Source organism: Drosophila obscura, unplaced genomic scaffold (genome assembly GCF_018151105.1).
Source record: "Drosophila obscura isolate BZ-5 IFL unplaced genomic scaffold, ASM1815110v1 contig_192, whole genome shotgun sequence".
Taxonomy (NCBI): domain Eukaryota; kingdom Metazoa; phylum Arthropoda; class Insecta; order Diptera; family Drosophilidae; genus Drosophila; species Drosophila obscura.
In genome coordinates this window covers 1,316,587-1,340,718 of record NW_024542781.1, presented here as the reverse complement: position 1 = coordinate 1,340,718, position 24,132 = coordinate 1,316,587, and the positions used below count along the sequence as shown (strand labels likewise).

The 24,132-nt window shown below is 48.1% G+C and overlaps 4 protein-coding genes across 6 annotated transcripts; 2 read left to right on the top strand and 2 right to left on the bottom strand.

Annotated features, from left to right (window-relative positions):
• Nucleotides 1-1,226: 1,226 nt before the first annotated feature.
• Nucleotides 1,227-6,257, top strand: LOC111067722 (polycystic kidney disease protein 1-like 3). Of its 2 annotated transcripts, none has more exons than XM_022356991.2 (2): nt 1,227-1,337; nt 4,045-6,257. In XM_022356991.2, exon 2 carries the CDS (start codon nt 4,073-4,075, stop codon nt 5,699-5,701), a length of 1,629 nt encoding a protein of 542 aa, XP_022212683.2. In that variant the 5' UTR covers nt 1,227-1,337; nt 4,045-4,072; the 3' UTR covers nt 5,702-6,257. The 2 variants fall into 2 exon arrangements, with proteins under 2 accessions (XP_022212683.2, XP_022212684.2); XM_022356992.2 differs by lacking the exon at nt 1,227-1,337 and adding an exon at nt 1,476-1,496.
• Nucleotides 6,258-6,845: 588 nt separating this feature from the next.
• LOC111067720 (serine/threonine-protein kinase greatwall) lies at nt 6,846-10,517 on the top strand. 2 transcript variants are annotated; one of them, XM_022356989.2, is made up of 6 exons: nt 6,848-7,219; nt 7,361-8,188; nt 8,279-8,434; nt 8,497-8,628; nt 8,748-9,750; nt 9,821-10,517. In XM_022356989.2, the coding sequence occupies exons 1-6, from the start codon at nt 7,064-7,066 to the stop codon at nt 10,084-10,086; spliced, it is 2,541 nt and encodes an 846-aa protein (XP_022212681.2). In that variant the 5' UTR covers nt 6,848-7,063; the 3' UTR covers nt 10,087-10,517. The 2 variants fall into 2 exon arrangements, with proteins under 2 accessions (XP_022212682.2, XP_022212681.2); XM_022356990.2 differs by lacking the exon at nt 8,497-8,628 and having other exon boundaries at nt 6,846-7,219.
• Nucleotides 10,407-19,056, bottom strand: LOC111067719 (ectopic P granules protein 5 homolog). The gene is made up of 15 exons (XM_022356988.2): nt 18,888-19,056; nt 18,039-18,832; nt 17,696-17,981; nt 17,152-17,624; nt 16,861-17,088; nt 15,573-16,790; nt 15,378-15,521; nt 15,126-15,303; nt 14,092-15,062; nt 13,571-14,027; nt 12,753-13,509; nt 11,982-12,690; nt 11,601-11,921; nt 10,968-11,543; nt 10,407-10,901 (listed from the first exon to the last, which is right to left on the bottom strand). Exons 1-15 carry the CDS (start codon nt 18,915-18,917, stop codon nt 10,586-10,588), a joined length of 7,458 nt encoding a protein of 2,485 aa, XP_022212680.2. The 5' UTR covers nt 18,918-19,056; the 3' UTR covers nt 10,407-10,585.
• A 2,005-nt stretch (nt 19,057-21,061) lies between these two features.
• LOC111067723 (cell surface glycoprotein 1) lies at nt 21,062-24,090 on the bottom strand. Its single transcript, XM_041593657.1, is given in 6 exon segments — nt 21,062-21,256; nt 21,319-21,448; nt 21,451-21,786; nt 21,818-22,291; nt 22,351-22,671; nt 23,609-24,090. Coding segments are annotated over 6 exon segments (1,419 nt in total). The 5' UTR covers nt 23,699-24,090; the 3' UTR covers nt 21,062-21,188.
• Between the last annotated feature and the right edge of the window lie 42 nt (nt 24,091-24,132).

Below are 24,132 nucleotides of genomic sequence, written 5' to 3'. Positions count from 1 at the left end.
TTGTAATTTCAGGCTCCAATTAATGCAGAAACAAGTCAGTTTTTGTTTGAAGGATATTAACGAAATTTTGCAGCTCACGGGTACCAATAATAGGTATCAGAACAGGGATAAATGTATAAATAAAACACAAAATATATGCATTAAGAGGTAAAAAACTTGTCAATCTAGTATTAAATCATTATTAATGTTTCAATGGAGCTTGGAAAACAAATTAAACATTAATTATAGGTAATAGGGTATACAAATGTCCATACGCATAGAAGAAACTTGGCTGACCAGCAACACTGACATCACATTTAGTCAACATTTACGTTTTATAGTTTGGCCGTTGTTGTTTGAACCTTTTTATGTAAGCAATGCAATAAAAAGGATTTCTGAAAACTAGCCAATATTGTAGAAAATTGATGTATCTATCGGATAAAATTATTTGCTTAGGGCTGAGAGGGCCAACTAACTAGTACTATTAAACTGAATATCAAAATTATGGAATACGATTTCAATCAATAAAATAGAACGTTATCCCATTGTCGACCAGGGGGGTATATAATATTTCCACGAAATTGATGTAATTTTAACATATTTTACGCATTACAGGTGAAAGATGTCGGTGGTCATTTTTGTTTTATAGGTTAAGAGGAGAATGGAGCTACAAGGAGCCTTTACAAAAAGTATTATTTTCCGCGGTTTAGCAAAGGGTGCTCAAATTTTTTAAATGGAAGGGTGTTAAGTGGGTTAAGTCCCGTTTGATCGCCGGATTGCAGTGGTTTTTTTATGGTATCGATGTTTTTAAAATTGTTGTGTAGCTTAGCCCATTATGTCCTACAGGGTTTTTAAAAAAACTTGTATAAGAATATAATTACAGAACTTGGTCGAAAACATAGATATTTGTTTCTGAGAAAATATTTATTTATTCTTAGGTTTTCGTGGAGGTAAAATTATTTTTTCAATAAACTATTATAATAACTGTGGCGTATAAAAGCCGTCTAGAAGCAGCCCTTAGTGGGTTAAATTGAATATGTGAATTTGTGAATGTATGTATATAAAAAGTGTATATACAGTTCCATATATGTATATTATTTAGTATATACAACTAAAAACCACCTTTTTCATCATTAAAATATGAAATTTTTAAATTATTCTATTTAACTAAAAACATCGATGTTTGAGAAAAATCATCGAACTCAAACATCGTTGACATCGATGTTAACATCGATGTTTCTCCAGCGCGTTGTTTAATTTTTTGTTGGCGTCGGTTTCGTTTCGAAGGAATTTTTTGTGCATTAAACAAGTACATATTTCGTGTAATTAACTGCGGTTGTCATTGAACAAGACAAAAGGTTAGTTGTGCCATTATTAATAATAAAAAATTGATAAGAGAGAACAGTTTGCGCATGGTTTCGGTGGAGCAGTTTTCTTTGTTGCGGTAGGATGTGAAGCTTGGTGTAGATAATTTTTTGCGCGTATATCCCAGGTACCGGGCGGCGGCAGAATGTCTCGTGAGTGTCCAAGTTTGAGCGGAGTGGGCGAAGCTAGGTTTTAGTGTCGCTGGAAAGGTTTAGTGTTTCTATCGCCCGCACCCATAGATGTGCAGTTTTTCTCAAATGCATTATTGTTAATTGTGGGTGCTGCTGCAACAGCAGCCGCCGCGACGCCATTTTAAAAAACATACCCCGTATCTGAGCCTCGCAAGATTGCCTGCCTCTGCTGGTACAGTGGTGGCAAAGCATTAATGTCAATGTCGGCAATTTGCCCAGAGCACTAAAAAACCCATTGTGTTATGTTTATAAAATGGGTTTATTTTAGTAGATTTAAAAAAAATCACTTCACTTCTGTTCCATGCAAACTAACAATTATAATTATCTACTCCTGGGCAGTTGCAGTATCTAATATTTTGGCGCGCACTGTGAGCCGCCTTTTCTTACACACTCACACAAATAAAAAACAGTTGTTTTTTCTGCTTTTTATAGGGGAAGGGGCGGTCCGGTCTGTCTTATGTTTATGTTATTTTTGCTGATCCGATCAGAGCTCGTTGAAATTAATTAACAATTCGCGTTGAAGCAAAGTTTCCACTACGCTCACACATACTCTTACATAAATATGTGCGTACACAAACTTATGCTCTTGTCGTTTCTGAGTTTAATCAACTCTTGTTGCATATGCTTATACACATACAGTAACTAAAAAAAGTTTATGCAAGAATTTAAGTATCCGGCGTGCACTAGAAGAGCCATATGACTTGGAGAGCGTTGCTCCTCCGGTGTAGATATATTATTGTGCGCCACTGTGCTTGCGAACATACAAAACGAATATCAAAACAAAAAGAATTATATGAAAGGGAGTGAGAGGGCGAGGGCTTGGCGCATAACTGCGCTCCATTGCCCACATCGACATTCATACATATGTACATGCATATGTATGTAGATATGCACGTGTTCACACAAATGATATCTGCCATGGCTCTATGTGGTTGTAAATTTTTCTCGCCGGCAGCATCTTGTACTGTTTGTTTGCAATTTTTTTGTGCCGTTTATATCTTTTGCATTGGATTGGCGCTTTCTAAAAAGAAAACCCGAATGTGGCTGCTCAATGCAATTTCTAGCGCACCCTACCTTTCATTTTCCCCCCCATTACGTCCTGCTGCACCCCCTCACGTGTCATCCACCTTGAATGCAACTAGTTTTGATACCCTTACCAATTGTATATGCGAATTGAAACGGCATTGACCCTACATTTTTGTGGATATTATTAAAAGTATACTTATCTTATGTCAGAGGGCTGTAAGAAGTGTCTCGAATGTAGCTAAAAGTAAAAATCAATACAGCAACTTGATTGCAGTAGGAATATACAACTTTTTTTTAAATAAGGATATCCAAGCATCGGTGTTTTTTATTTAATGATTTGGCATTTATCTGGCATCGAGCTTGTTCGTTCAACTGTAGCGCGGCGGTGTCAGGGGAAGGAATCGCGCATTTCTTCTTCGTCTTCTTCGATATTTTACTTATTCTTCATTCCTTATGCGACCCAATGCGTTCTTGTCATTTCTCTCTGTTGGCATTTTATACCCTTGCAAAAGGTATTAACCACCACCTGTTTTCCCGCTGGCAAAGAAATAGAAAGTTTCTATTCAAGCTGGGCTTGCACGGAGATTGGAACGTTTATAAAAGATCTGCCATAGAAATTTTGATGCTAAAGTGATTCGGTAGGGTATCACAAGTTTTGGTCTCCAAATCGAACCCTATTTTCTTGTTTCACTTGCAATGCAACAGAACAGAACAGAGAGAAACAAGCACAGGTTTGTTGTTTTTACTGTTGCGTGCTGGCCAGTGTTTGTTTGGGTTATGTCGCGTTTTGTTTCGAATGCATTTAATGGAACGGAAGCCAGTGAAGAATATGTTTTGGGGAGAGAGGGGATTCAATCACTCAGGCAGAACCATACACTTTTATAATCAGCGCTGAGGGAAAACAGCAAAGGGAACATTTTCAGGATTTTGCAAATGTTATTTGCCTGAATATTTGAGTCTGGCATATGTCGCTGGGTTAGGGGAAATTCCCAGTAATAATCATATTCTAATCTGTACCCATCATAAACGACAGCTGTACCCGTAGGTAGTTGTCCGCCCGCAGTTGGCTGCCCGATTACCTGCGTTCCCTACTTAAAGAACTGCCAGGCTCCGTCCTCACTTAAGTTAAGCTCCAGACGTGAAACTGTCAAGACGCGACGCGAAGCGAACAAGGAAAACGCTAAGCGTATCCCAGATTAGAACAAAATCTTAGCGCTAAGAAAAGTGGAAACACTTGGCCCAACTGTGATTGAAAAACTGCAACAACAGCAACTGTGGTACGTGGGGTGGGGTCGTTTCCGAGCCGGTTTTCCGAGCTGTGCGAGGAATGCGATACGATGTAAACATTACCGCAGTCCCTCGACTCGCATGTCAATTGAAACTTGTTTAGTTTTCTTTTCGATTTCGCCTGCACTTGAAGTGTGAGAAGACCTACTGTGAAACGTACTAATCGACTCTCTCCTTTTTCCTTTGTCCCTTGCAGAGATCGTGCAACACGGCCAACAAATTCGATGCTAAGCAAAATGGCTCAACCAAACAATGCGAGTGGCGGCGGTGGAACAGGAGGAGGAGTAGTCGCCAGCGGCTCGGGACGTCGCTTGCCGCTCTCTCTGAACGCTGGCGCTGCTGTCAGCCGGTCCCAGCAGGGAGGAGGCAGCCCCCAGAACGGTGGCAAAAAGACAGAAGCATTCGGCGCTGGTCCATATGTGTCTCTCAAGAAATCCAGTGGTCAGAGATCCGGATCGGCAAGCTCTCCCTCTGCTTCTGCCTCGAGTGGCTTTACCGCCAAGGAGGACGAAAAGAAGAGCATTAATGGCGTTAGCAAGTCCACCAACGGAAAGGATAAGACGCCGCAGAACGGCAACTCAGCCAAGGATCAGAAGCCCAAGGAAAAGGTCGAAAAAGTAGCTGAAAAGAGGGACAACAAGGATGACCAAGAGAGCACCAACGTCACCAGCGAAAAGGAAGCCAAAAAGGCTGTTGCTACTTCACCGATTGTAAAAGAAAAGATTGCAGAGATTGATCTAACCGTCGCTGAGCCTGATGTGGTTGTGGTAAAAGACAGTCCAGTGAAAGTGCCCACCACCCCCACTGGCGAGCGAAAATCGTTGCGCAAAGCGGCGGCTAGCCAGCAAAAATCTCCGACCAGCAAGCAGAGCTCCTCGCCGGCTACGAAGAAACAGACAGAAACGGAAGCGGCTGCTCCAGAGCCAGTTCAGGAGTCACCCGCTACACCACAGGAGGATGTTGAAATGGAGCCACTGACTATGGATGCCTCACCCATACGCAGTGTGACAAGTGCTGTGGACCATCTCAATGCCCAACCGGCTGCCACATCGACACCAGGACGCCGACTATTTGGTTTCGGGGGAAGCAGCAAGCCGCCAAGCAACGAGGTCAACCTGGTTGCTGCTCAGTCGTCCAGCCCGGCACCGGCCCGCACTTTTGCACAGATCAGTGGCAGGCGCAGCATACGCAACACAGCCTCGCTGACACCGTCGAAAGTGGGCAGCTATAGATGCACCACCAACGATCTGGACACATCGACCAGTACAAATTACAGCATGAATGCTACAGTTGGCTCAGAGATACCCAACAGTTCATCTTTCTCCTTCTCGTTCTTTGGGCGCGGACGCAAGCGCGAGCGGACACCGCCCCAACAACTGCTGGGATCAAAGTCGACCACTGACTTGCCGCAGGATATGGAGACTTCGCCACCGAAGCGCGCCCGCTTTGATCTCTTCAGCCTGAGCTTGGCATCGCCTTTCTCTTTGCTGCGATCGCGCTTCTCGAAGACCACCATCAGCTCGCCCCAGCGGTTGCGTCTGGACCAGCCCACAGCCGACGGCGATGAAAATGGCAAAGTCCAGGACGTTCAGTGCATTGCTGTCGAAATGGATCAACAGCAGCTCAACATCTCTTCGGGCAGTGCTGAGGAGCAGGACCAAAAGGAGGTGACTGTCGGTCAAGAGGCAGGCCTGGAGACGCCTAAGAAGGCCGGTAGCCCAGTCAAAGAAATCAACGATAAGGAAATCAACGATGGCAACGCCGAGGCTGATGGCGAGAATATTTCTCCGGTTGCAGAGGAACCCGTGGAAGTATCCGAAGTCGAAAATCGCTCGCGCTGCTCAATAATGTAAACGATGGATAAGATGGACTTCCCCCGATGATAAACTCCCAATCCCTTTCCTTTAGCTGATAAACTTATTTCGTATGTCGTAGCATATCCGTCACCCTTTCATGTGGTTTGTGTTTTGACAACAATTACATGTTAAGAGTGAGCTGCAAACCCCCGCTTATGGCCATAGCCAGCACGGGCTGCGGCATTGGCTGTTCTCTTCTGGCGGAAGGAAGAGCTAACCCAAGCCAGGCCCAGCACGTGGCCGACCTGGCGGTGATTCCTCGCTGAATGGCTGAGCCTCAATCTCAGGCTTCTCAGGCATCCACTGACGAATCGCCTGGCACCGAGAACAATACACCACCATCTCCTGGGTACCCAAACAATGTGGGTACAAGAAGAAACAAATATTTAGCTGTAGTTTGGATAAGAATTCAAAGTTTTATGTTAAATGTACGTCTTTTTTCTGTTAAATTAAAGGCTTTCTATCAAATAAACACAGGAAATTATGATATAAGCAATTAGTTGCGTCAAAATGTAACGCAAATTTCATAAATAAAGTGCATTTTTAATAAATACATTTTGAATCTATTTCATTTTCACAAAGAAAAACGAGAAGGAACGTGAACGTGTGAGTCTCTTCTGGGCGAAATTTTGGAATACACTTGGTAGCAGTGTGATTTCACATGAGTCTGGAAACAAAATTTGGTTGCTCTAGCTCTTATAGTCTCTGAGATCTAGGCCCTCATCAAGACGGACATGGCTATATCGACTCGGCTATCCACTTTTACCAGAAATACAATATACCCCTTAACTCTTTTTTGAGTACGGGTATAATTACAATTGCATCTTTGAGTGGGATGTTTGTAAAGCTGTATTCAAATTTATAACCGACTATTGAGAGGGCTGCATACACAAAATAATACGTACCAGGGCTGATGAAAACGGAACCAGAGCTGGTTCACTGGATCATAGCTCCCCAGCAATAATTAGAATACCTGTTGAAATTTGTATCAAAACTAAGCGCTACCTTTTTAAAAAAATTATTGATTTGATTAAAGAAGGTCAAATCATTTATTTGAAATCATGTGTATATTGGTAGTTCGCAAAGTTACTGGTTCGATATCGCGATTCTCAGCCGATTCAGCAACCGTGTGTTTTGGTAGCCCTCGTCGGTACAGCCGCCATAATATGCCCAGCCCTGGGAAATAATTAAAGATCGGTCGACGCGCTGTTTAAATTTTAAATTTGAATTTGTGCAATAAATGAATAAGGAACACCTAGCAGCCATAATCTGCATCCAAACAAGCGCGACATAGCATTCAGATCGATTCATTTGCTGCAAGCCAGAAGGAAAAAGTCTGCGACCCGCTATTTTAAAGATATGGAAAACGCTGATGCGTCTTCGCTGTCGTCCTCCGATCCGCACATTGATTACAAGACTCCAAAGAAGACCAACTCGCTGATCGACAGCGAGCAGTTGCTGGATAAGATAAATATCCTAACCACCAAACCGGAGAATCACTCGAATAATGCCAAGGTAAGCAGTGCATTGCATTGCATTGCCCACGTGCATCCGTGTGTGCATGTGGTTTACAGTTAGCGCGCGTGCACACACACCGTTAGTTGGTTGTTTAGCAGCAGATCTCATGCCTTTTCCGCCCTTTCATTTCCGCTGCAGCTGCCCACCATCAAAGATTTCGTCATCATCAAGCCGATCAGCCGGGGGGCCTTCGGGAAGGTGTTCCTGGGCTACAAGAACAACGACTCGAACAAGCTGTATGCCATCAAGGTGATGCGCAAGTCGGAGATGATCAACAAGAACATGGTGTCTCAGGTGATAACCGAACGGAACGCACTGGCCCTCTCCCGGTCGCCGTTCTGCGTGAGTCTCTTCTATTCGCTGCAGTCACTCTCGTATGTGTATCTGGTGATGGAGTATATGGTGGGCGGTGATCTCAAGTCGCTGCTGGCCATGTACGGCTATTTTGACGAGGCCACCGCCCGCTTCTATGTGGCCGAGATGGCCATGGGGCTGCAGTATCTGCACCAGCATGGCATCGTTCATCGCGACATCAAGCCGGATAACATGCTGCTCTCGTCCACGGGTCATGTGAAGCTCACGGACTTTGGTCTGAGTAAAATCGACATGCGACGCGATCTGGAGATGTCCGATCTGATCAACTGTTCGCCGAACCTGAATGCCCGGACGCCGGGGCAACTCTTGTCACTTACCTCGCATTTGTCCTTTGGCTCGGAGAAGAAACTGGCTGAATATGGTTCCTCACAGACTGCCACAGGTGGCACGACCATGGGCACAGGGACTTCCAATTTGCTGCAGGCTATCAACAAGCATGGCCACGAGGCCATGGAGATGACCGACAGTGAGGGCGATACATCCCTAACCGATGCGGAAAAGACAAGCGACAGCAAAATCTCGGGCGTCTCGCCGTTCTACTCGGCCGAGGTCAATGAATCGATTACCCATACGTGCACAGCTATCACCAATGTCAGTATAGCAGAAGCAACCAGAATCCTCCTCCTCCTTCGCTTCTCCAGAATCTTTCTCATGGTTTATGTGCTTTGTTTTGTTGTGCAGCCTCAGGACAGCAGTTCCTCGTGCTCCTATCACACATGCAACTCGGCTGAACTGAGCAAGTGTTCCCCACCGCTGGACTCCGGTGCAGCAGCAGCTCCAGAGCCAGTGCCCAGCAAGCGGCGGGTGGAGTTTGCCTTGGACACGGTTATATGCCAGGTGAGTAGACAAACTCCCATCCCTCCCTACTCAATTGCATATGTGCTTAAATCTCTAAAAAGGGCTGCAAAATGGCCGAACAGGACAACAACAACGGGGCCAGCAATAGCAATGGCAACGGCAAGGCCATGTTGGAAAGCGCAAACGAGGCGTCGTTTGAGTTTTCCATGGTGCGCAGGCGATCGCTCGACGAGGTGCGTTGTCTATGTCTCTGTCGCTCTGTCTCTCTGTGTCTGTGTGTGTGTGTGTCTATATTTTCTGTTAATACCTCACTATATCTCCAACTCACTCTTTTTATGTGGCATCCCAACAGCGTAACCGCAACAAAGGGCAGGAGGATTCCGGTGTATCGAGTCGAAAAGGCGACGACTACTCCGGTTGTCATCTGAATCAGAACAGCGAGAACAGCACTGCCTCCTCGATTGAGAAGAACACGGATAACCTGAGCCATTCGAAGGAGGACTACAGCTGCTCGGACTACTCGCGCAGCTACAACCTGACAAATGGCAATGAGATGAGCGGCATCCACATGAACTCCCCCTTTCGCAATCTCTCCAAACACTTTAAGCGACCCGATTTCTTGCGAGGCATGAAGCGGAAGATCAATCTGGTGAATCGCTCCAACAATATGTCCAGCATGGATGCGGATGGCTCCAGTTCGGGAAATGGCAGCACCAACACTGGCCTCACCCAGGAGATCGAGATACTCAACATTGGCAGCAGTACGCCCAAGAAGCGCAAGGCTCGCTCCTCGCCCATTCGCGGGGTGCTCAAGGTGCGCTCACTGTCTGACGACGAGATGCCCATGCAGCATTTGCTCGGCCCCGAGACGAGCGTGGCCAATGTGGTCTTCTCCACGCCCGTGTCCTCGCAAAAGCTGCCACGCCGTGATGGCGGACTGCTCGGCAAGATGAAGGCCACACGCTTCGCTCTGCCCCTGTCCATCGAGAACAAGAAGCGGGAGAATGCGGCGGCTGAGAAATTGTCGGGCGTTCAGTATCACCTGAAGCTGGCCGACGATCCCACAATGTCACCCATAAACCACGGAGCTGGTATTATGCCAAAGACCCCCAAGAACATGAAAATCAATACGCCCTTTCGCACCCCGAAGTCGGTGAGGCGGGGCGGTCGCGTCTCCAACGAGCGTATACTGGGCACACCCGATTATCTGGCGCCAGAGCTGCTGCTGAAGCATGGCCACGGTCCCGGCGTCGACTGGTGGGCGCTGGGCGTGTGCTTCTACGAGTTCATGACCGGCATTCCACCCTTCAACGACGAGACGCCCCAGAAAGTATTTGACAACATTCTTAACAAAAGTAAATATAAATCTTTCCTTGTGTAAATCGTACGATTTACATTTTCCATTCATTTTCCGTTCTTTTGCAGACATTGAATGGCCCGAAGGCGAAGAGGCCTTGTCCGTCGATGCCATGGAGGCTGTGGAGCTGCTGTTAACCATGGATCCCGCCGAGCGACCCGCGGCCAAAGAAGTGCAGCTGATGCGGCACTTTGCATCCATTGACTGGGAGAACATTGGCAATATGGAGCCGCCGTTTGTGCCCACGCCCGATAATCCGACCGACACGGGATATTTCGATGCCCGCAACAATCTGCAGCATCTGCAGCTGTCCAATTTTGCTGTGGAAGACTGACTGAAGCCTCCCCGTAACTGGAGCCCCGGCTGCCTCTGGTTTCCCCCTAAAACCCGCGCATGCTTGTCCCCACCTAAATGTTATTTTTATGTCTGTATAGCAATTTTTGTTCGTTTGTTATCCGTTTGTTCGTTCGTTCGTTCGTCTAGATCTACGTATTTATATATTAATTAATAATTCAATTATGCTCTATATGCTCATCTATCTATGAAGATTGTCCACTCCACGATCATATATATGATATAGTAACTACGCTTAAACAAATAGCTTCAAGTATAAACACAACCTCGAGAGAGACAGAGAGAGATATTGAATTAATGTTTGGTAGAAAGTACGGATGGATATCCTATCCACGTAGCATTCGCAATGCAAAAATCAATCACTTTATTTGCCCTAAATCTAGATATACATATATGTAATAATAATAAAATCCCATACAAAATAACACATCTGGCTGTTGGGATAGATAATTGTTCACATGGAGAAAATTGAGAGAGCGCTACGCTGCTTCATTCAGTCGGAAATCAAAGTCCCAGACCTCTGGAATGGTTGTCAGGTAGCTCTGCTCGTAGAAGATGCCAATCAGGCGACAAACTAAATGGGGAACAGCACGCGCCTCGGGCAGCAGCTGCTCCTTGAGCACACTGATGGCACGCACAATCAGGGACTTGACATCGGCGAACTTCTTGTTGGCCAGCAGCATGGACAGCTCGCGCATGCTGCTCTCGTACTCCTCGCAGGGCAGGCGCAAGTCACGATTGGCTGGGCACAGCGAGAAGATGACGCAGGCCAGGCAGCGGGTCAGCACTTTTCGCCTGTTAATTAAATAGCGTTTAGAAAATTGTTCACTGTTCCATTTTGGGTGTATAGAGGTGTCCCACCTATTCGTAATGATCTCCGACCGGAGCCCAATGACGCCCAACAGGCCATCGCCCCATCCTTCAGCCTTTGTGGATGCGATCTGCAGTTGACGCGCCAGCATATGGAGTGGCTTCTTCACGTGTGGATTGACCTGCAGTATTTGGGAGCCGCGCGAAATTATGGCGCCCCACACGAGGGCCAGACGCGGTTCGGTTACCGGACTCGTCTTCAGGTTGTCTAGCAGTTGGCTGAGGTCCTGCAGGAAGGTCACCTTGTCCCCATCCAAGGCAATTTCCTCCATCTTGTACAAGACAAAGACATGCAGCGAAAAGAAGTAGCTACCCTGCATGATCGGCATCAGTTCGAGCTTGGGGAGCGACATGCTCAGCGCCTCAAACAGTCCTTGCCAACTGGGCGCATGCCACGGGGCGCACTCCGTCGATGTACGGAAGTAGCTCTCCACACTGGCCTCCAGCAGGCTGTAGATGCTGGCAATGTATGTGTTCAAGTGTCCGATGGCTGGCAGGGCGGAACACATGACCAGGTTGCCCGGCGCACACTGCTGCTGCCAGCACACCAGTGTCTTAATGTGGAGACTGCAACGCAAGGATTAGAGAACCGAAGGGAGACCAGTTAAATGTGAGGCAACTTACATGGAAATCTCTTGACTCTGCGTCTGTGTGGGGGCCACCAGTTCGAGCATCAGGTTGAGGGCCTCGCGTCGCTGCTCCTCGGGTGTACGCTGCTCGCTACAGCTGCTGATGGCCTGATCGATGCTGTTCAACAGCTCCAGGAAGGCATCTGAAAAGGCGCGCTCCCCCTCTTTGGTGGCCAGCAATTTCTTGTGCTTGGCCCCGCAGGCACGCTGCAGCCGGACCATGGAGCGTGTGAACAGCATGCGCTTGGCAGTGCCCAGCATAACAGCATCTTGAGCGGACCGCTCGGGCAGCATGGCGCAGGCGAGACGCAAAAGACTACGGGAAAGGAATCGAGTCCATAAGGAAGACGAAATCAAGACTCTGTGGAAGACTCACTCTAAGACAGCACGATCTGCATAGTTGCTCTCGGCAGGCAGCTTCAGGACAATGGCTGGCTCCACGCTGGCCACAAACCACTTGAGCAGCTGCTCCAGCTCGCTGTACTCGACCAGATGCCAGGGGTATTGGATGGCCTCCTCTAGGATTTTGCTCGTGTTTGGATGTATGTGAATGTTTGGCTCAAAGGCAATTTTCACGAATATGCCAAAGAGTCGCGACAGAACCGCCACCGGCTGTGGCTTCTGGGCGAACCAGCTGCCCCAGTCGATCCGTATGAAGATGTGACCCAGCATTGCATGCGACTCGGGCATAAAGCGCTGAAGGCTATCGTACAGCAGCTCGATATGCTTAGCCGGGGGCAGGAAGCGTTCCCAGGGCAATTGGGCCAGTCCCTCGTGGATGGGGGCCAGCACATGGCCGGCCATATTGGGCTGTGCAAAGTGGTGCACATACCAGGCGAACAGATGCTCTAGAATCATGCTGGACGAGGGCAAATACTGCAGCACTTGCTGGATGGTGCCCGTAAAGGAGCGGATCATGAGCTTGCTGCTGGCCACTTGGTTCTCGCTCCAAGGTAGAAGAACTTTGCTCTGGCCGGGTGTCAGCTGGCGTATCCAGTGGGCCACGCCACTGGCCGTCTGCTCAGTGTAGGGTATCAGCCAGGGGCCGTAGGTCTCCACAATGGATCCAAACACAATGTCGCTGACTGGAATGAAATGAAATGATCATCAGTCCATATCCTTGAGGCACATCAAGCGTAAAGCTTACTCTGATCCGCCAGCAGCTCCTGATAGCTGCAGATAGCCGACGACAGCAGCATATGACCAAAGCAGGTGAACCACAGGACCAGCGCCGTGCAATAGTCCTTATGTTTTGGATACAATCCATGCAGGCCGTGGTGCAGCCGTTCCTTCTGGAAGTGCCTGGAAAACAGCAGCAACGTGTCCGTGGCGGCCTTCAGGGTGAACAGCTTCTGGCGCCGTGCGAAATCCAGGGACAGTTCGTGCACCTGAAGTTCAGATTGATCCACAGCGAGCCCCAGGCAGTTGCAGGTGGCAAAGAGAGCGTTCAGCAGATCGACCAGCACCAGGGGCATCAGTTTCTGATCGGAGATGCGATCTAGCACCAGTTGCATTACCTCACCGTAGTGCTGTGGGAAATCGTAGCAGAAAATGTGCACCAAATGGCGACGGAATTGATCTTGCAGCAGGCTAGAGTCCGGCTGCGACCAGGCCTCCAGGCCCTGCAGCACCAGCAGCAGCAGGCGATTGATCTCGCTCAGCTTCGGCTGATACGCCTCCAGCCAGCTGAGCAAATGGAACTTGGAGAACAGCACAAAGAGGGTTTTGGTGTCGCAGCGCTTCAGATGCGAGTCTATGAGAAACTCGTACATCGGCAGGAAGTGCTCGACGTCCGTTCGCGAGGGCACAAAGACTCCCGCCAGCAGCTCGAGGAGATCGGGACGCTGAAGGGCCAGTTTGAGCACCGATAATCCCTGGGCATCTTGGTCGGCTTGCAGAAAGACCTACCACGATAAAAACCTGGCTATAATAACTGGATAAAAGTCTGTACTCTGTTGTACTCACGCCCAGCTGCTCCAGCACTTCGAAGTACAGGTCATGGGTGGGCTGGAACTGCATCGTCATTTCGTTGAGGCAGTCCACCATGTGGTAGAATGTGGCCACGCCCAGATCCGTTACCCTCTTGCCATTCGGTTCATGCAGCAGCGCCCCAATACAGACGCCGAACTGCTCGATGCATTGGGCAAAGCCATCCAGCTTCGCGGCCAGCAACAGCGCCTCCAAACTCTTCTCATGCCGTTCCCTGTTCAGCTTTTGCTTGCGGAAGATCTGTTCGTTCCGGCTTATGTTCTCCGGCCTCAGTGTGATCTGAGCGGGGGCCGTGCAGCTGCGATTAAAGAGCAGGGAGCTGCATTCCTTGCGCCTGGTCTCGTCATAAGGCACCATCTGGTACATGGCTGGCACGTCCTCCAGGTAGTTGAGGTTCAGCGAGTTCAGCTCCGAGGTCATATAATGATAGTTTCTGCGAGGAGGAGCAACCATAAATAAGTAGAAGTTTAAACAAAGGGGCTCTCTGCACAACTCACTTGGCAGTCGTATTAAATATCCCCAGGAGCTTCTTGAGCTGCAACAGAATGTTCCCATCAATGGCTGGTGCTTGGACAGGCTCGCAGCGCGAGTGTGCCGGAATCGGAACGCTTTTCTCGTAGGTACCTAGCAGGCTTTTGATATGCTGAGCTGGCAACTGTCGTGCCTTGGGCTGCACCGGACTGCGATGCGGCTTTTGGTTGGGCGAACGAAACACTTTGCGGCCCCACTGATCGGCCTGATGGCGCTGCTCCTTGCGCAGCGTGGCGAGGTACAGGAACTCTGTCCAATGGTTGACATGGCCGCCAAGCAGCTCCCGCAGCTTCTCGCAGTTGTACTGGGCCGGCAGCTGTTCGGCGTCGCTGGTGAATCGATTGATCTGCGTATCCTCCAGCCAGAGTCCACAGTTTTGCATCAGCTTGCAGCAGCTGCGATAGAAGTGGGCCAGCGAATCGTCACTGGCAAACTTGAGGGCCAAAGCAGCGTAGTATCCCTCGGCGGATTTCAGCTGTCCTTTGATGGTCTTCATCAGTGGAACATTGTGCTCGTAGAACTTGTCCGAGACCCCAAAATTGTGACTGAAATTGAGTGATTCGCCCTCGGTGGGCACGCGCCACAGATACAGCTCGAAGAACTTCTGGCAGACGATGGGAAAGAGCGGATGGTTGGTGTCCATGCTGGCCAGCAGTTGGGCGTACTTAAAGAGCACCAACTGGCTGGCGGGAAAGGCGTTTGTTTTGATCAGAGACAGAGTTTTCTTGAGAGCCGCCTCCATGGGTTGAACGGAAATCTGTCGCAGAAGCTCCGGCCAGAGGCGCGTGTCCATCAGCCGGAACTCTATCTCCAGCAGCACAAGATTCAGCCAGCAGTTCTGCGGCGAGATGAGAGGAATGCGCGTGGGGGAGGACTGATTGCCAAAGAAAGCCTTCAGGGCAGATGACTTGGCGGGTGTCTTCCACTCGCTGCAGTCCTGCCAAAGAAGTGCGATATTAATTTATGGTCTGCAGATGCTGTTTGTTGTGTTTCTTCATACCTTGTAGAAGTTGTAGAAGAATTCCACAGCCTGGGCACGACAGTCGGGAAACTGGTACGAGATGCACAGCATTCTGTCCAGCAGGTACAACAGATTCGCATTCTGTGACCAGCCTGGCAACGAAGTGAAGCAATTCAGCCAGATGTTGAGCAGATTAAGCGGCGAGCAGAGGCCATAGCTGTACCAGGAGAGCAAGGGACGGGGAAATTAGCATTCATATGTATGTGGGTGGCAAAGATCACCACCGCCCACCTGGTATAGGAGATAATCTGATGATGCAGCATGTTATCGAGCAGCTCCAGAATGGGGCCAATTGAATTGGCATAGACCATGTCCTTGGCCAGCTTAAGGTACGTCCTGTCTGCATTGAGCAGCGTCAGCAGCAGCCTCTGGAAGCTGTCAAAGCAGAGGCTATAGGCAGAGTTACACATAAATTATACGTCTTACTTCTCACAGTGGGCCAGCGTCTCGGGGGTCTCCAGAAAGAGCGGCACAATCAATTCCAGACAGCGTATGGTCGCCGCATGCCGATGATCCAGTAGCAGCTTCTGTAGCAAGTCGAAGCCATGCTGGCAGATCAGCGGTATGGAGTGGCCGTGCAGACTCACGAGCATTCCCACATACAGGGCCAGGGGTCGGTGATCGGCTACGCCCTGAAAGATCATCTCCATGTTCTCCAGTGCGGGTATAAAGAGCAGCGGCTCGGTGGGATGCAGCAGTGTTCGCTTCACCGACTCCACGCCTTGGTCCATTAGATGGAGACGCAGCATGAACACCATGCGCCAGCACCAGTTCGTGAACTGCTCCCGACTCGATTGCGTCAATGTGGGAATGAAGGTCGACACCTGACGCACGCTCTCCGAAATGCCCGAGGCACCGATTACCTCCGGGACGTACTTGTTGAGCGCCTCGCTCACCAGATAGGCCATGCGCACGTGGATGTTGTGTGGCAGAAAGAGGCGACCCTCGCCATCAAAGCCCCAGTTGAGGTGGCTGATGATCAGGCGCGCCAGATTACTCTCCGACGACTGGTAGTCGTAGTGCAGGAGCCAGTTGGAGAGAACCTCGAAGCTGTCCATGCAGGGGTGCCAGGCATCCAGGGGCAACGCCTTGAACAGATACGCCGCCTTTTCGACGTCCGCGTAACGCACCTTCAGCTGGACGAGGAAGCAGCCCAGGAGGTCCTCTTGCATGAGGTTGGCCAGCATGTCGCGGGATGTCTTGTAGCAAATCTCTCTGGTCGGCAGATGGATATATCCCATGTGGAAGATGTGCAGACAAATCGCCTTGATAAGGTTCCAATCTTTGGTGCGGTTCCGGTCGTTGGCCATCTCAAAGAATGTCTGCAGCAGGTAGTACATATCCTCGGGCGCCACATCCGAGTTGGCCTGATCGAACTTGCTCCAAAAGTCGTCCGCTTGGAAGGCGGCCTCCGCATTGCCAACCAAATCGGTGGACAGATCCGTGGGAAAGCCCACATTCAGATAGTAGAAGAGATGCCAAATGATCTCCGCATCGAGTGTGCCGAACGGCAGCGTCGAGAAGTACTGCCAAGTGCCCAGATTGCGGGTGCGATAAATGTAGCCGCAGGCTCGTAGAAGCAACGCCTGCAGCTCCACCTGAATTCGATCGTAAAGCTCCGAGGATTTGCTCAGGTTGTTGTGTCTACAAAGGGGGCAGGGCGGTACCTTATAGGTTACATTTGTGGATGAATGAAAGTGAAAATAAAACTCACAGGAAAAGCTCATGATAGTCAAAGACATACTGCAGTGTATGGCGCACCAGGCGACCCAGTCGCTTGGCCAGCTGCTTGTATCGTTGGTTGTTGTATGTGAGCATGCCCTCGCCCAGCGTCTTCACCAGTTGGGCAAGGAAGACCACAACCGAGAGCATTTGCTGGCCCGTTATCATGTCCGGCTCGATGATATAGTCATCCAGAAACTTTTCAATTCGCATAGCCGATCTGAAACAGACGTCGATCATCAACTAAATCTCGGACAGAAATCTCGGCCGTCTTCCTTCTTACGCAAAGATTTTCTCGAACGGCAGTTGGTTCAGCAGCGCTATCAGATCGTTTTCCTTGAGACCTATGCACTCGCCGGTGGGTGTATGCGCGTCCTCGCCATCCGAGTCGACCACTGTCCAGCAGTCTGCGGCCCTCGTCGACTGCGACAGCTCGCGATGCGCTTGGGCCTGACTCTGCAGATACTCATTGCGTCTTTTCACGGGCATCAAGAGGATCTGCAGCACAGCCATGCAGTGATTCAGCTCTGGCGAGTTCAGGCCAAAGGGAAGCTCATTCTTCTGACTGCCTCGGCTTGCGGCTTGCAATGGCAGCATCATGCCGGGCAGCTGCAGGAACTGGGCTGCCCACGAGCCCACGCCATTAGGACAGCGGAGTATGTTGAACAGCAGGAACCAGTGATCCTCCTTGGTGGCCAGCAGCAGCTGCAGGGCAATCAGCTTGCGTATCCACGTCTTCAGATCCTTGTCAAAGTTCTGCAAAGAAAAACAATTAGTTGTGTCTCCCATTTCCGTTTCCCATGATCCTTTGCCGATCAAACTTTTACCACATTTGGACTGGGCCGCCTCACAAAGCTAAACAGAATGGCGATGGCACCTCGCAGCTGCCCTACAAACTGGAGCGTCGCCGCATCCAGTTTGGAATTCAATGAAATGGCTGCCTGGGCGTCTACATGGGGATATGAGAGCAGTTCATTGATCATCTGATCGATCTTCACTTTGGTTATCTTGGCTGTGATTAGATTGTTCGTGTAGGTGTGCGAAACCAGGTCGTAGAGGCCCGTAAGGACAGTCTTCGTCAGCTCCATCTTGCTTTGGTTGACCTTTATGATTCTGTGGGGACCAAGGAATATCATTAGCAATGGGAAGGCCTCTGGGCGTAGCACTCACTCGTAGGTAATGCTCTCCTTCACCACGTTGCCATCGCCGCAAGTGCCGCGAAAGGTGCGATTCACTGACTCACGCTCCCAAATCTGCTCCTGCGCCTCCACACATGCTTTTCGCAGCTTCTCCACATCGTGCAGATTCGAAGTTAGTTTGCTCTGCAGGTGAAAGTACTCCAGCAGCGCCGCATAAAGGGGATCGGTTTCGCTCGACTCCAGCAACGAGTTCATGAGGAATTCCAATTCAAACTGCTTGGCCAGCTCCAGGTCCGGGCAGTCGTAGATTTGCCGCAGCTGTTCGGCGTCCAGGGGCTTAAGATGGCTGCGCACTAGAGCAAATCCTGCTGGCTGGCAATTGGGCTGGCGGAACACAATCTTCGATGAATGCTCCTCGATCTGGGCATTGGACAGCTTCATGGGCTGGAGGTTCGGATATTGCACTATTTTGGCACTGCTCGAAGGCGGGGCACTGGGTGCACTCGGTTCTAGCTGTGCTTGCGGTTCCTGTTCAGGTTCGGGTTCTGGCTCTGGTTCTGCCTCTGCCTCTGGCTGTGTCGGCAACTCCAATACATCGCTGGAAATGCAGCAGTCGTGACTAATGATGCCCTCGGCCCCACTGCTGCTGCTGCTGCTGGCCAACGCAGCGACGCGCTCAAACTCTTCCAGAAGCGACGCATTTTCTGTTGGTCTTTGTTCTGGTGCTGCTGCTACGCTACTTGTTGATAACTCGCCGTCATATTCTTCTTCCTCTTGCAGCCTCAGAATCTGTTGCTGGCTCTCGCTTTGGGGCTTCTTCGTTTTCTGGAATTAACAATCTCTCATTGCTCCTTCTGCTCCAGTGCATCCATGTGCTTACCGCTTTTTTGGGCTTCACTAGCGTGGCCATTATTATTCGTTAATTTGCGAACTTCTACTCTGCCTTTTGCTTTTGCGTTTTTTATTTATGTTGGGGCCAAAAGTGCCGCACAGTGGAATCCCCCAAGATGGGAGCGGAGCTGATAGTTGGACTATTGCTTATACAGTGCTGCCAAATTTTCGTCAGAAAAAAGCCGTTTCTAACTTGGACAAGAGACAAAATAAGCTAAAAATTTGTAGTGAAAACGGCATTATTTAAATAATAATTATTTATAATTAATATCTTTTCACTTCCAATAAGTGATGGGTTTTATGGAATTAATTAATTTAGACTTAACCAGATTAACTTGGCCAAAAATCCGCTCAATTGCCTCGTTTGACCACACCACGGCAATGATAAAATTTTGAGGGCAGCAGCTGCCAGCTACGGGAAAAAGCTGATTCGGCAGCACTGCTCGTATACCAATACACTCAAAGCACATTACATTCCGAAACTCTGCTACCATCCACATATGTTCCTAATGGTCGTATGACATTAGACTGTGCTAATTGACCAACTGCACAGACAGATCTAGAAGATAAAATATATATGCGTTAGTTAGGTTGTCTTTCTAGTTGAGCAGGTGTCGATCAGCGTCAGAGATTATCAATATATTTTTCAGATCCAATTTTGCTCTGGAGATTATGACTGTGACAATGTCATACGGCCATATACGATACTTTACAAATATTTTACAAATGTAATCCTAAAAACATTCACAGCGAAAAAATGAAACAAAAAACACAATGAATAAATCATTTTCGCGCCTAGATATATTTCAATTCGTATTTGCTCGGAAAAGGCTGGTATTTCCAAACAGAGCAGCAGAAGCTCCAAGCCAAGTAGCTCCAAGTTGCGAGTAGCCAAGGCCAACTTCCAAGCAGAGTTGCCGTAAATTTTAACAGTGTCCAAGGAGTAACGTTATATTATAGATTGAAGTATGTTTGGTTTCATAAATAGCCAATACAATGGTCAGTTAAGCCAGAGCAAATCATGGTCATCATCAATGCCTCGAAGCTGCTTCATCTCCGGAAGCACCGAAACAGGTAAGGCACTGCCTTCGAAGCAATGGGGTCTTGTGTCCCACTACGCCACTCTCCAGTGGGCTCAAACACATTTCTTCTCTCTTGTATTTTAAAAAGATTTATTTACAAAAGAATATTCAAATGAAGAATTCCTTATACAGAGGAAAAGCTACATACAAAAACGGCTTCGAAACTAATTTACGCTCGCTCCTGTTGCAATTGTAAAAGTATTAAAGTATGTATAATTATAAGAATTTCCATCTCGTGTGTTGTTTGTTTGTTTTGTTTTTCATTTAAAAAGCTTACTCTAATATATTTAATTACGAATTCATTTAAGACTGATGGGAGGATAGCACAACTGTTCCCAGTGGACATCACACACCATGCACATTATTCGGTTTAGAAATCAATTCTGTTCAGGTTACAAATGGTTAAACATATGTATATAGAAAAACTAAATGCTTTAAATAAAACAAGCACATAATCAGGGGATGGGGGGCTTGGTAAATGACCCGAAAAATAGTTAAAATAGGTGTACATATTTATAGAGTCATATCTTAATAGCCATAGAGCTGTTTGTATTGCGTTAAGTTAGTTAAAATCATTTCCTTTTTTGTTATATGTAGTTGATTTTTGTTGAGTGGTATCCAAATTGGTTTTTTTTAGAATTAGTCTTGCATTATTATTACAGGTATTGGATCTTAAAATTTAAAAACATCCATCTATATTTTACATACATTTTCGTGTCAATGTATCATTTGTTTGATTCCAATTGAATTAATTATACACATACATATTATATTAAGATGCATTTCACAATCTGTCTGTGTATTTTCGTGTGAGCGGGTGCAGGGTAGGGGAAACGGGAAGAGAATGGCGGTCAGAGCGGTGGATTAGGGGGGTCTGTTCATTTGTCTGTCTGTCTGTAGCGCACACAGTGCAACATTGAAAATCCAGCATCGATTGCAGCTTATGGCGCTTCTCTCACTCATCATCATCATCATCAATCAATCCAAGACTGGAAGACACGAACCTATTTTATATCATTTCATTTTTGGGTACAGACCGAATTAAGTTGTCAGATGTGGAGAGAATGGAATCTGTGTGTTCTGTGGGTGTTTTTGTTGTTTTTGTTAACTCTTAAATGATTGCTTGTAGTTGGCGACATCTTTTGCCTGAAGATGGTAGATGCTGCAACGCACTGATTAGTAATTGGATTTTGTATCATCCGCCCGGCCTAGTTCCACACCTTCGGCGTTGCATGCTCACCGCCGTCGACGGAATTGTTAACGATTTTTGGTTCACCTGCAACAACATAAACAAGAAATGAGTATCGAAATGCTTTGAACCAGTTGGATTTTGCTCACCATTCACATTAAGCTCGGATTTGTTGACTGCACTGATGGGCTGTACCTCCTTAATGGGCGTCTCTGACACGACAGCATCGACAGCCACAACCGGCGTCGGCTTGCTAACATCGTTGGTGGCAGGGGCAGGCCAACCTCAGCAGTTGGTGTGACTTTCTCCCCCGTTGTCCTTACGGCTTCCTTGGGCTCTTCGGCACTTTCTGCTGGCTTTGGCTCTTCCGTGCTTTTGGGCTCGTCTGAGCTTTCTGCCTTCTTTCCCTCCTTGGGCTCGGCTGGCACATCCTCTTTGACCTCAGTGGCGATTTCATCGACAACATTATTGCTTGATTTTGTTGCTTCTGCGCTTGATGCGACCTTTTCGGCGGCTGGTGTGAATCGAACAGTTTCTGTACTACTCTTGGAACTCGAATCAACCTCCATGGGCTCCGGTGAGGGTTCCCGGGCTGGTTCAGATTGCTTTTTTGGCTCCTCCGTTGCCTTCTCAGCTTCGGCAGGTGGCAGGCTCTGAAGTAGTGGCGGGTGCGCTTTTGGCTTCCGTTTGATTGTCTGACGCTGCTGCTGCTTCCGGCTTCTCTTCATCCACTTCCATAGCTGCGGGAGCTGGATCCGCGGCTGCAGCCGGAGCAGGAGTGTCGGTGCTGGTACCATTTTCAGGGTCATCGTTACTTTTCGGTGGGTCTTCAGCCTTTGGCACTTCCTCTGGCGTTTTTTCCTTTACCTCGGGCTCATCTTTGCTTGGTTTGTCCTCCTCCGCAGCGTGGTTCTGTTGCTTTTCGGGCACAGCTGGCAGCTTGGCAGCACCACCATCTGGCTGATCCTCACTCTCGATTGTCTTGGCATCCGTTTCTTTTGCATCTGCAGGCTTCTCTTCCTTTTCGGGCTCTGTTTTGGTGGCTGGAACTGCCTTCTTAGGAGTAGCTTTAACTGGCTTCTCATCCTTCTTCACCTCCTTCTTATCTTTCTTGGGAGTAGCCTAAAATGATTCGTATCGTTAGATCTATTGTTTCTACAATGAATTCTATTCCTAATCACCTTTGCCTTGACCGCCGACTCAACCACCTCTGCATTTGCCTTCTCTGGCTCTTGGTCGAGCTCATCGCTGCCCACGTCCAGTTTGCGTGCACTGCGGCCTTTCCCGGCACCCCCGCTCTTGGTGGCTGTCGTCGGCGAGGTGCGAGCCTTCTTGCTGGGCGGCGGTGTAACAGCCTCAGTGGCCCGTGTCGGTGTGCCGCGAGTACTGGATCGCGTGCGACGTCCACCCTCTAGCTCCAAGCTGCCGCCCATCGTTCGTACCAGCTCTTCGCTTTCCCGCTGTGCCCGCTCAATAAATGAGCGTCGTTTGGGTGTGCGTTTCTGCAATAGTTAATGTATAAGTATAAATTAAAACGTAATGTTACAAATAAAATGGTCAAAGGAATGCTAATACTCGAAAATAATTCCCTAACATAAATCTGTGCCATTACATATCGCTAATGGGACTATTGCCACTGATCAAGTATTAAACCCACTATAGCCATCGGACAACAAATTAGATCCGAATCTAGAGCGCGCATCGTATTCCATTCATCCATCCCCACATGCAAAGGCACATTCATACATGTGTGTGAGTACAGTGCCTGCTAGCTAAAAACGTACAGTCGTTCGAAGAAAAGACGCATAGATATAATATTATTTGCCTAGTTGTTAACACATTGAAATTGTATGGATATATCTTCATACATTATTACAAAAGTTACAGCGCTCTGAACTTTATTTGTACGACTGCGCGTTAACAAGCGTGTGCCACTGTACATTTGTGTGGTAAAGTACAGCAAACAACAAAAAGTCGAAAAGAGAACAAGAAAAAATAAAAACAAACGAGACGCAGCGGCAAAACGTGCGTCCAAAAGGGAAACGCCGATTGCTTGCTCACTAACCTAACGGCAACAGCAACGAGTACATACACACACACACATTGTACAATGTATCTTCCATGGGGGAGTGGAGTTTTGGAAAAAGCGCGCGCACACGAGGGCAAGTAGCAGTAGAAGAAACGTAAATAGAAAATGGACAATAAAACGCAACACACAAAATGCACACACAAGCTGTGTATGTGTGCGTTTTATTTTGGAAAATTACTGAACAATCCAGCGCTTATGTTCCCCTAGCTAGTTCCCCGTAGTACCCAAAGCAGTCGTCACAGATAATTCGGTTTGGTGTTTGTTCATTTGTGTGCGTGGAACTGCGCGCGCTCTTATCGCTGTACTGTGCTGTTAATTGTCACTAAATATGTATATGCAACGCCACTTACGGGTGTTTTTTTCTCATCCAACGCCGCCTCCTCAACACTGCTGTTGTCCAGCACCGTCTCCGGCTTCTGTGCGCCAGTTTCGTCGGACATTATTTGGTTAATGCAATGCTTCCAGGCGCTTCTGTACGATAATGATTATGTTTTATTGCGAAACCGTGTGTATTTCGCAATATTTTAACTTTAAACTGCTTCGGCTGCAGACTCTGGCACTGACGAGTTTATTCCACTCTGTCCCTTGTACACAACTACAGGTAAAATTTACACGCTGGGCAAAGCGTGAACCCGCAAATTTTATAAATGCCGGATACGTGTACTGCAACAAAAAAAACCGTTCGCAAGTATTGTATTATATTGCGAAATACACTTGGCTGTATATTTCGAATATTGTTTCCAATAAAATAGTCCGCCTTTCACACTTTTTTTGTGTTTTTTAAATCGCGCTTGTAAACGTAACTAAACTGCTTCTGGATTAGTGCTGCACAACGGCATTTTCTGGCGGCCTTTTGGGACAGTGTTGGCGGGCG

What these genes read in the sequence shown, in the direction of transcription:
- LOC111067722 (XM_022356991.2), top strand. Translation starts at nt 4,073, where the DNA reads ATGCTAAGCAAAATGGCTCAACCAAACAATGCGAGTGGCGGCGGTGGA.
- LOC111067720 (XM_022356989.2), top strand. Translation starts at nt 7,064, where the DNA reads ATGGAAAACGCTGATGCGTCTTCGCTGTCGTCCTCCGATCCGCACATT. An exon ending in GCAGGCGATCGCTCGACGAG is followed by an intron (nt 8,629 to 8,747) that starts GTGCGTTGTCTA and finishes GCATCCCAACAG; the next exon opens with CGTAACCGCAACAAAGGGCA. An exon ending in TGACAACATTCTTAACAAAA is followed by an intron (nt 9,751 to 9,820) that starts GTAAATATAAAT and finishes GTTCTTTTGCAG; the next exon opens with ACATTGAATGGCCCGAAGGC.
- LOC111067719 (XM_022356988.2), bottom strand. Translation starts at nt 18,917, where the DNA reads ATGGCCACGCTAGTGAAGCCCAAAAAAGCG. An exon ending in CCGTTCGAGAAAATCTTTGC is followed by an intron (nt 17,089 to 17,151) that starts GTAAGAAGGAAG and finishes CGTCTGTTTCAG; the next exon opens with ATCGGCTATGCGAATTGAAA. An exon ending in AAGTGCTGGAGCAGCTGGGC is followed by an intron (nt 13,510 to 13,570) that starts GTGAGTACAACA and finishes TTATCGTGGTAG; the next exon opens with GTCTTTCTGCAAGCCGACCA.